The following is an 11,404-nucleotide window of genomic DNA, read 5'->3' as shown; positions in this document are numbered from 1 at the left end:
AGTGCTAGCATGGAGCTGCACCATTGACAGTGAAAGAGAACCTGACTGGAAACCAAATTGTGTATTCAGCTACAACACCAAGTAGAATTTCATGTTGATTTATTTGCATGCATTTTCCCAGGGGAGTAGTTTGGCTGTTTCTGTTTGTTTGCCTTAAACAAGCATTAAACATGTTCTACAACAGATGCTTGTTGATTCAACATGGACACTGCCAGAATCCATGTCAGTCCTCATGTTAAGACTCATCATCAATAGAATTTTTAATGATAATAGATGATCGTCAACACTTTCCAAAAACCTATTTTTACACCAAATCTGTTTCATTGTGTCTTATAATACTTTAGTTACAACTTTGATTATTTGCTTTTTTCTGAATTTGACAGGAATCCCAAGCTTATGCTCTATAATTTCACACAAATTTGTAGCTCATTCAACTGCAGCAGATGAGATTTGACCTTCAATTTCCAAAGCAAACCTTTATCTTTTCTTACTGATGTATGAATTCTGCTGTCTGAATTTTGATTTGGGCTGTATCTAAGGGACAATAACAATGTTCCCTTGATTTAGTATTTTTTGAGGCAGGTGGCTGAATGCAACCATGAGGCAGCAAAGATAGCAGTGTAGACATCTGGAACAGGTATAAACACCTTTTCCTTTAAATACAGACAGATGGACAATCACACAACACAGTTTAACTTAAGTATATCGATGCCTTTAATGTGCTTATCATTCCTTTTCATGTTGTGCTTTTGTGGTGCATATTCCCAAAACCTCAAAAACAATCCTGGAAATGCATAATAAATATACATGTGTGTCCTTGCTTGGATACAGTTCCTAACACTACAAAGCAGTTCATTGGTAAAAATACATCTAAGTGATACTGAGAGTGCAAGAGTCAGAGTCGTGTTAGCATACCAACTAGCAGAGCTTCCCTCTCAGAGTGGACGGGACTTGGTGGATATTTCTCTGTAGGACCTTCCTTCTCCTGACTGCAGGACACCACTGTTGACACAGAGGCTTCCTATATGCATAAACACACACACGCGCGCACACACACACACACGCACACACACACACACACGGTTATCTTAAATGAATCTGCAACCAGCCAGTGTTTGACTGTGGCTGATGTGTGGTAAACAAGCTTCAATTTAAGCTGATGCAATGCCAAGAAGTGGAACGAACACATCAGAAAGTTTCCCAGCACATCAATGTGGAGAGACAATGAGGATGAGGATAATGAGGCGAGGGAATATATTCAGCCAGCAGCAATACTTCTGATCGAGGGATGAAATGCATGTCACACACACCAACAGGAAAAAAGAAGATGAGCATGAGAAGAACAAATTGATGGAGAAAGGAAAAGACTTGGAAGGCAAATGATCAAGCTGTTTGTTTTAGATCTGTGACAGGTGGCAGAAAAAATAGCAATAATAGAGGAATTTTTGTCTGTTTGTTGTCCTACAGAGTATCTTGTGTACTATTTCTCCTTATGGTGTAGGATGCCTGGTGGCCTTTTTCTGTTTTTAATCTATCTGTAAAACCTTCCAAGTGTGTGTCAGTGTGTAGACATGCACATGTGCAAGCCATTTTGACTTTATGACTCCTTTATTTCCTAGCCCAGTTGTGTCTGGATGATTTATTCAATGACAAATGCAGTTGCAGGGAACTGGATTGGCCTGTAATGATCTGTCATGTCAGTGGAAGAGGTTAGAAGGGAAAGTTTGATGAGGAGGAGGAGGAGGAGGAAGATGAGGGAATGAGGACACAAAACAATATCTGGAGATGAACAGGGAGGGCTCAACCTTTTTCCACTTACACTGGTTTGATTAGTGCTCTCCTCGCTGCTTCTGTCGTCTGGCTTTGACATCTCCAGCTGCGGCACATTAGAAACATAATAGTGAGGGAAACCCTCAGAGAAACAAGCTAAGTGCTAATGTAGTCAGACTGGGGAGGGTCAACACATACAACATGCCCCCCCCCCCCCCCCCCCAACACAAATGCTAATTTTCAGGGAAACCCCCCACCAAAAACGATTTGCTGTTCCCCCTTTAATGGGACTGCCTCTCATGATTCATGTTTGCCCATATACAGAAATATAATTAGCATATTCCCCAATGCTAACAGTTGTGGGCCACACATTTCTAATGAAAACTGGCATAGAAAACTGTCACTCTGTTTGATCTGAAGTAGATTTATGTTAGCAAATGACTAATTCACCTCTGCATTATATGAAGCCTGGTATCAGTGCAAACAGACAACACATGGACTGAGAGGCTCCTGTTTGTATTATTACCCAATTTAATAAGCGATTGAAACTGAGGCTAATTTTAATCACAGACCTTCCTGTCATTATCCCGAACCAGAAGGAACATTAACAAACATTAGCACGATGCTGTGAACATGGGACAACACCTGAAACATTAATAAACATGACATGTCTAACATACAAAAATGACCCTTGAAACTCAAAATTGTTTAATGAGACTGTAGATCACAGTACACTTTATTTAGCAGTGTACTTTTGTAGTGATACAGCTCACCACTAAACCACATTAGATGGAGTGTTGGTGGGAAAAACATTCCTCAGCGTAAGCAGCGCATTCAGTCAATTAGCGAAAGCAATGCTGCCACAGATGAATGTAGGACTATAACAGTACTGAGAGAGACCAAGCAGTTTACATTAGTGCATTGTCTTCAGCAAGTATTATCCCCTCATCTGGTCACACTATTACCCAGTGTACATACTAATGTTAGTGTGATCTCTTGTTGAAGCAAAATGAATGTTTTGTGTGATGATACCATTGATGTGCCCCCAAGGACAAAGTGTTCAGGAAGGGCTGTAAGTGATTGGGTTGCTGTGGTAGATGTCACATAAAATCTCCCAAGCAGACAAATAAGGCAACAATTTGACAGCGGGTAGCCATGCTCAATATGTTTTTAGTTAGGAAAGGAATGGATTTTATCCGTCTCTTTAAGTGAATGCAGTGAGAACATGCAGTTCAAAGTAGGGGACAAACACTAAGAACATCCTGTTTCACGGATTCATCCCGTAGATGAATACAAGCTTAGCCTTCACCTTATATATTAAATGAGTAATAGAGATTTATTGAACATTTAAATAATTATGTTTTTAGATATTTGAGTTTTTTTCTGCACATTAGTAGGTTTATCTATAGGTATTTTTAAGTAATTCTGTCCCAGTTTCTTACAGTGAAAGTAAAGAAGAAAGTAAAAAAGGGATCTCTCACTTGCGAATATGAAGAGGAATAATTACATCAAGCAAAAACTGTTTCATATATGTACAATTTTTAAGACAGACAAAAAAAAAAAATCTATGAACTTATCCTTTAAACATTTTTATGGCAGAATGCTTAGAAAAAGGGTGGGGCCTAAAAAAAAATGCGTACATTTTCCGTGGCTGACGACATCCCTTCATATTTATGATGACACTGACATGCACCAACTTGAATGCTCAGGACTGTACAGCAACTGCTATCTGGAAGAGATGGGGTGCAAGTGAAATGGAAATTGCTCCTGGCACCACTTTGTAACAGAAACTAGGAACTCTTGAGGGTGTTGACATCAGTTTTTTTTTCTGAGATGGTACTTCTGTAGAGACTTTTGTTAGTGTTTCTATTTTGTCCATATTTATGTGTGATATACCTGTATTTTTTTTGTAAAAATGATGAACACAAGAAGCAAATCATAACTAATCATTAATAAACAAACAAACCAATGCACTTTATCATATGCTGCTCAGAAGCTGAAACTACTGAATGTTTCAAATTCCTGGTTGAAAATGACTGAAAATAAGTCACCGACCTTCAAATAGGTGCTGATAAAGTCAACTGGCACTAAGGGCAGGGATATATAGCCAACCCAGCAGTAACTTATTTGATTTATGTGACACTACTTTATCTTTTATGAATAAAAGTTTGAAGGATGCTGAAAAGACTGTAAGAAATGCCTACATGCAGATGATGGCAAATAGTCTTTTAAATGATTATTGTATAGCGCACATTTTTGTACACTAATAAAGGGTAACTGCAGGGAAATAATAAACTCATCATTTTACTGAGCCACTTAAAACTTTCAAGCAGTAATATTAACTTTTCGGAGGGAAATTAGAAATTAAAGGGCTTTGTACTGTGCGTTAAAAAAGAATAAATTAAACTCCTAGGGAGGAAAATGGGAACACCAAAATACCAACTGAAGTCAGAAATTGTCTGTCTCAGTGTGCTAGACCCTTTCCTGCAGTGATGATATTATAAAGATGTACCCAAATAGCTATTTTGGGATATCTGATGAGCTCAGAAATAAGTTAAAACCAATTTAAATTACTGAGTCATTTTTGCAACCCAAAACTATAAAGCTCTGTCCTTGTGTTTATTGATGATTTATTTATTGAATATCTTCCATCTGTTGAAACTCATCTTGAACTAATTTCTTACATATTAGAATGCAAATTAGATAGTGTTCACTTTCAAACAAAGACAGTAACACTGAAATCAACTTTCCCATGAAATACACTAGAGAAACATGATGGATTCTTCACTTTCATCATTTTTAGCAAACCCAACATATGAACATGTATGTTTTCTGTCAAACTAACCCGCATTGCTTGAATGTTTTGCAGGTTATGGAGCCCTTCCTTCAGGGTTTGGACTTGGTTCTTCAGCTGCTCTTTGTCCTCCAAACTCTTCTCCAGCTCGGCCTCCCGCTGTTTCAATTCATCCCTCATTTTTAACAGTTGCTGCAATAAAATGGAGAAAAGTAAGCCACTAATGTTCCCGTGAACTAACTAACTTACTGTGATGATACTAACCTCATGCTTAAACTGCTGCAAAGGAACCATCATTTGTTTTATTAACATTGAGAATGTAATGCCTACACCAGTAATTAGAACTTTAGCTTGCTACAAAAAAGCAATTAGATGTGAATTATATCTTTAATAAACATTTTCTAGGGAGAAAACAATTGTTGTGTTCTGTTATGTCTTATTCCATTTTGTTACATGTACAAGAGGAGTAATTTACCAGATCTTTTGCTTTTAAATACAAAATTATAAATTACATATGTAGGAAAAGTATTGTGAAAAATGAACACTCATTTGGGGTTTATCCCAAAATGCTTTGAGTAACACAAGAACTGGTTTTGAGAGCTTTCATAGCTAACAACCATGATTCTATGCTAAACACATATGAAAAGATTCACCCCTGCTGTGTATGTTTCAACAAAGACAGGGTCTGCAAGGTGCAGAAATGGGGGGTGGCTGTGGGGTCTTTTTCATGTTACATCCAATATAATTCAGGGAAAACAAGTTGCCTGTATATGCTGATAATATTTCATAGCAGTATGTGTGGCTACATGATACATTTGGACTCTATGAAGGAGAAGTATCATTCTCAGTGTCTTCCAATTCGTTCAATCTATTCACATAATCTTTTCAAAACCAAACCATGAGAGACCTAAGCTGGGAAGGTAATTACTCTTTGCAAGCAGAAATGAACAGCAGGGTCTTAATGGATTCTCTTCTTCTAAACATGAATCATTCATAATTTCCATTACCTGCGACAGTCAGCTAAGCTTGGACACTTGACAAATGCCAGAATTAGTCAATTTAATAGTTCTGTAGTATTTAAAAAGTATTTTGAGGGGTTTCTGATATTATTGTGGATGTTCTTTTGGTGGAAAGGCTGTCGACCTTATAGCACAAAGTCTGCTGATGAAGATCACGTCCTCTGAACAGCAGGTCCAGCTTGTGATGAGATTCAACTGCTCTCTCTAAGGAAAAGGAAAAGGTTTAACCCTAGCTAAAGATAATAGATTAGTAGCAGACACATCATTTTTTAACAAGGAACAATGGATTATTTGCTCTTTGAAAAGACAATATTTTAACCCTACTTGCTTGCCGGGGTTGAAACCTTGTCTTTTCAGTTCAGCAAAGCTTTTCTGAGCTAAGATCCAATGTGTCGATGCTCTTCTTGTCTCCTTCGTTGAAACACCATTGCTGCCCCATGTGATCAAAATTAAACTATCTACAGTCAATTTTCAGAACCATCTAAACATAAAGCATGTGTGTTGTTCCTGTGTAGACTTAATCATCATTTAGAAATGTGTTAAGTTTGAACGTATATATACTGTATTATGAAGATCAAAATGAGACAATGAGAATAACTGACTAAATCTTATATGTTCTCTTTTACAATTTTAACACAATAATGTCAATAAAGCAACTTAAAACAATCATACAGCCACTGAGAGGTTTAATTTGTAAGACTAAAGACAGCAAACCTACTGTATTACATTCAAAGCACATTTTAATAGAAATAAAAAAACAATACTTATTTTCTTTGAATAAACAGTTTGAAATTGTTTTAATAGCCTTGAGATTGTTCAAAACACACGCTACAATCCCTGTAAACCCCATTCCAATTGTGAATAATATTTCCAATATCCAAAGTAAATCTGAAAATATTACTTTTTAGCAGCTCTTCATAAAAGTCTAACAGCTGCTCCTGAGAACTGTACTTTTCTAGTTGTTGCTTTTGATTTCTTGGTCTCATAAATAAATTACAGTCATTTTTTCATTGTCTGGAAAAGTCAGTGGGTTAATGGAGTAACCTGATGCACAACACAAATGAACAGGATTATTAAACATGAGTGTGCTTCTGTATGTGTGTGTGTGTATTCTACCTTCTGCATGCCTTGCAGAGCCTGCTGCAGGAAGCTGAGCTGCTGACTGTGTGTGTTGTCCTCCTCACTCCTGATTGGTTGGTTTTTGCCCTGTTCTTGTTTGAGCAGCTCCACCTCGTTCCTGTAGGCATCGAGCTGGCAGCGCAGAGAGTCGTTCTCCTCCTTTAAGGCTTCTGCCTGGGAAACACCTACAGACATTTACAAATACAAACGAATGAAAAACAAGGGTTATTATTGATCATTTCACTTGTTTAATTTACACCTCATCATTATGTTCTTACTTAGCCTGGTCTCAGTTTCGCTGTGTGCCTTTTAATCAGGTCCTTTGATTGTGTGTTTCAGAGGAAAAGTAGAACATACTGTATATTTCAACAATGTATGTGTTAAAGCATGTCTGATTCAGTCACATTTGGAAATGTAATTAAATCGCTGCTTGTTCATTAGTGAGAGCAGTGATAGATGTTTGCTGGTAAAAAAATACATCTAGCTTTTCCTTCTAGACAGAGTATTTCAGAAAATCAATCTGTTCCTCAAAACCAACAAGCCTGAAAACTTGGTTTTATAACAACTCTCTTATAACATTTATATAATAAAAACAACAAAGCAATTGCTGGGTATTATTTGTTAATTGTTAAATACTGAAGATATCATCTCAGTTGCATAATCAAATCATCAGTGATTTGATTAACAGAGGTGTGAAGTCTCAGGAGTTATTTTGGGCGTTCTTGGTTTCAGAAGTTAAAGACGCTTTTACTTTCATTCAGTTTTCCCATAGACAGTGTTACATGACTCACAGTTGAAGCACTTCTGAGGCCTAGACTTGCATGAAAGCTGAATCATCACTCTAAATGATCAACAACAACAAAATAAAATGTCTGTTTTTTAATTAAAATAAAAAAAGTCAATTGTGAACAAAAAACTTTGTGGGGAGAAGAAAAACTGACTACCACGGTGCATTTTGGCAAGAAACATCCAATCACAGAGTGTGCTATGCTGGTTATTAGCGGGTAAACATTAAAGATTATGGTGTTGAGAAAAGTGACACTATAATCAGCCATGCTTTGGATGAATTCTGTAGCTATGATGGAAAATTCATAAAAAAGGTTTTAAAGTAGCTTCCACTCTGATAAGCTCCTGTGTTGCTTTCTGCAGAGCAACAGCACCTGAGGCACATGGGTGTTGTAGTATTTATAGCTGCTCTCCATACCAAGATGATGGACCAAACATGGCCTTTCACAATGAAATTAAATAAAAGTGGGAACCACCAGCTCCTTCCAAAACTAAAAACTTCAGCAGACCCTCTCAGGGTGATATCAGAAACTGTAAGACCCATTATTTATTTTTTTTAGGAAAAGAATTGAGAAAATAGAAATGTCAACCCCTGAAAACCTAACAAAAACAAAAGGGTCCAAAATCTCAAGGTACTTTTTGTCAAACAAACTGGGCAATTGTCATTTTCATATTCACTCAGTGTATTGTATAATAATCAAGCACCTACAGTATGCACAGTATTAAAGTAGACTACTGAAAGCTATGTTAATCTCAGAGTTCTGTCTGATAGCTCTCTAATGGACATCTGACCTGACCTACTGAGTGAAGAGAGAAGACGGTTGGAGTTATTATATGAGACCTGCTCAGCTCAGGAGATGTCCAGTATTATCAGCTCTGCTCTCCTGTGGGCCTCAAGGGGAAACTCTTTGGGAGAGCAATACACTGACTGGACTGGAGAGATAAGCTCCATCCTGTGTGAGTATGTACAGTATGGAAGTATGTTTGGTTAGGTTTTGTGTGGGTGTTCATGAGTCCTGCCTGGAGTCTATCAAGGACCATAGGCAGTGTTAATGAACTCTTGCTGGGTGGGTGAGTGTGTGTGTGAGCATCCATGCTGTGACTGTGTGTACTTTACTACCAGCAGAAATGAAGGTTTGAGGTGAGAACAGTATTGATCTGAGAGCCTCATCAATTTGGTGTGAGGAGATGTCAACCGCTTGGCCAGATTCTAAGCAATACCCCTTCTGTTACATAACAGGCAGTGCTATCGACCTGCAGACCATGCATGTATATACACACACACCACACACACACACGCACGCACGCACGCACGCACGCACGCGCACACACACACACACACACACACACACACACACACACACACACACCTTCAGGCATACAGTCTCACACACAGAAGCAGTTGTTTTGCTTTCTATTCTGTACATGAGTCAGACACAGAGCATCGATTATTTTTAAGAGGCTGCTGTCATAAGACAGGTGTTTTTGACCACGGCTGGATGACATGTAAACATGGCTCTTTGCTTAAAGGTTAGTGAGTAAAGGTGGTGTAATAGTCAACCTGTTAACACAAATACCAAGACGTGACACATTAACACCTTACCTCTCCTCAGCCAAAACGGCAGGTATTTGACGGCAACGTTAAATACTGATAGATAAATAGCAATGCTGAAAAAGAGAAGGGATTGAACTGAAGACTGCATTTACATACATTTGCATTCTAATTAGAGAAGCTGTCATATTACTGTAGCAAATGGTGGAGATCAGAATCATTAAAAAGCAAGAAGAAAGAGTATGTGGAAAAAGCATAACACGCAGAGAACAACAACACACAAAATGAGCGATGACCTTCAGTGTGGCAGTGACAGCTAGTATGTTACCCTGGTGACTGCTCTAGACTTCTGAGTTATTATAATTGGGGTTGAAAGATTAGCAGAACCATTTGTTTTTGTTGCTTCAGCTAAAACAATGAAACTGCTTTGAGGGAAAAACACAAGATTATGGCACTAAAGTGATGCACTTATCTGAAATTAGATGGTAGCTGAACAGATTCACACCCACACAAACACATGTGTACATTGTGTACATTCATTTTATTGTGGACTGGGCAGATGTCATGTGGCAGCTACAGATGTGGCTAAAAGTGCTGGTACCCTGAAACCTCACTCAAACAGTTAATTGCTTTTGCATACCCGCATACCTATGGTTTGCCAAAAAAATGAAACAAAATGCGATAAGAACACAATTATTGCTTATTCTGCAGAGATCACCTAAAATGGCCTTGACCAAATAATCACTGCCCCTTACAAATGGGGATGAATAAATTGAATACTATGAATGCTGTGATATTTCAAGGAGTTAATCGGCCATTTTAAATGGAGAACATTGGTTATGTGTCGTAACCCAAGATTCTGTGATTTGGGTGCAGCCCTCTGGGCTATCGTTATGGGGCATATCCCCTCTTCGCGCCTGCGCACTGAAGATAAATTAATTTACGCCCTCCCGGGGTGAGCCCCCCTGACCCGAACCGAGTGTCCACACGTACACAGCTCCCATATATAAGGCGGCGGTTCGGGCGAGCGCTTCCCTAAGAAAACGAACCGGTCTTTTCTTCAGCCGGTTCAGGGGACCAGTGGGGCACACAGCCCAGAGGGCTGCGCCCAATTCACAGAATGTGGGGTTACGATATGTAACCAAAGTTCTGTCTCATTGATGCGCAGCCCTCTGGGCTATCGCTATGAGTCAAAGCGATAGCCAGAAATGCTCTATGCCTCACTGGGCCCAGCCATCCAAGAGAAGAGTCCGAAAACCAAAGGAAATGCGAGTAACCGCCTGATCCGAAGCGAAGCAAGCACTAGGCGGGATACATAAGCATTGTTTTCATATAAAGCTGAAAACAGACGGATGCCTATCCCGCATCTGTGTAACAAAACACGCCTCCCAGGCTTGCCAGCCTAATTACGACTGGGAGGCTCCCAGGACAGCGTGAGAGAGGGATGAGCTCGCAACATCCCGCAAATAGAAACGTGTAAAGGAACACGGGGAGGCCCGGGAGGCCCACGAGGCCGCCGCGCAACTGTCTTCCACTGACAAACCGTGCAGGAGAGCCGTGTAGGATGACACTCCCCTACTGGAGTGTGCACGGATGCCGAGCGGAGGCTCCCTGCCCAACGCGGAGTAAGCTTGCGCAATGGTCTCACATAGCCAGTGAGACAAAGGTTCTGCAGAGAGGGGGGAGCCCAGCGAACACGCTCTGTAGTGAACAAACAGGCGCTCCGAATGGCGCAACTCCGCAGTGAGTTCCACATAACGTGCCTGAGAGCGCACCGGGCAGAGAAGATGCGAAGCAGCTTCCTCTGCGGACATGTGGGGAGTGGGAAAGAAGCCCTCCAACATGATCACTCTAGATTTGAAAGAACTAGTGATGCATTTAGGCATGTATGCAGGGTTAGGACGCAGAACTGCCGCACTGTGGTCCTCCCTGATCTGAAGACACTCCGGGAATAGGCTACTGATAGAGCCGACAGATCGCTGACCCTCTTTGCGGAGGCTAACGCCAGCAGAAGACAGGTTTTACCCGATAAAAAACGGAGAGGTACCTGCTGTAATGGCTCGAAAATATTTGCCCTTCAGGGGGATGTATTATAGTGTCCAAGATCAAAGTACAGTTGTGTCCAGGTTAAAGACAGGTCTATGGAAAAAGGCCCATGAAGAGAAAAAAAAGATTTACTGTATAAACCGAAATGCTTCTGGGCTCAGATATGCTGTGGGGTTGTCATGCTGCAGCGAGTACAAAGTGCCTTGAATCTGTGCAGGACACAATAAAATCAGAAGATAATCAAAGCATTCTGGAGAAATACATACTTCCACAGTCATGGTTCCACCAGCAGGATAACAACCCAAAACGTACATCTAA

At 39.8% G+C, this 11,404-nt stretch overlaps 1 protein-coding gene and 1 long non-coding RNA gene across 8 annotated transcripts in view; one reads left to right on the top strand and one right to left on the bottom strand.

Annotated features, from left to right (window-relative positions):
- The window catches only part of LOC113144245 (uncharacterized), a 12,249-nt gene extending 3,847 nt beyond the window's left edge, over window positions 1–8,402 (top strand). Inside the window, exons 3-5 of the long non-coding RNA XR_003297141.1 lie at window positions 583–637; window positions 4,640–4,776; window positions 8,261–8,402. This is a non-coding gene — a long non-coding RNA (uncharacterized LOC113144245). The remainder of the gene's footprint in view (window positions 1–582; window positions 638–4,639; window positions 4,777–8,260) is intronic.
- Window positions 1–11,404, bottom strand: part of enox2 (ecto-NOX disulfide-thiol exchanger 2) — a 151,972-nt gene that overhangs the window by 4,524 nt on the left and 136,044 nt on the right. For 6 of the 7 annotated variants that reach the window (XM_026330134.1, XM_026330135.1, XM_026330136.1 and 3 more), the window contains 4 exons: window positions 6,700–6,887; window positions 4,616–4,756; window positions 1,820–1,876; window positions 916–1,021 (listed from right to left, as the gene is read on the bottom strand). In XM_026330134.1, the coding sequence (XP_026185919.1) occupies window positions 916–1,021; window positions 1,820–1,876; window positions 4,616–4,756; window positions 6,700–6,887 (492 nt within the window). Of the gene's footprint in view, window positions 1–915; window positions 1,022–1,819; window positions 1,877–4,615; window positions 5,788–6,699; window positions 6,888–11,404 lie in introns of those variants that run through there. The other variant, XM_026330139.2, reaches the window with a different exon arrangement.

Source organism: Mastacembelus armatus, chromosome 10 (assembly GCF_900324485.2).
Source record: "Mastacembelus armatus chromosome 10, fMasArm1.2, whole genome shotgun sequence".
NCBI classification, from domain to species: Eukaryota; Metazoa; Chordata; class Actinopteri; order Synbranchiformes; family Mastacembelidae; genus Mastacembelus; species Mastacembelus armatus.
This window is presented reverse-complemented; position numbering and strand designations above follow the sequence as displayed.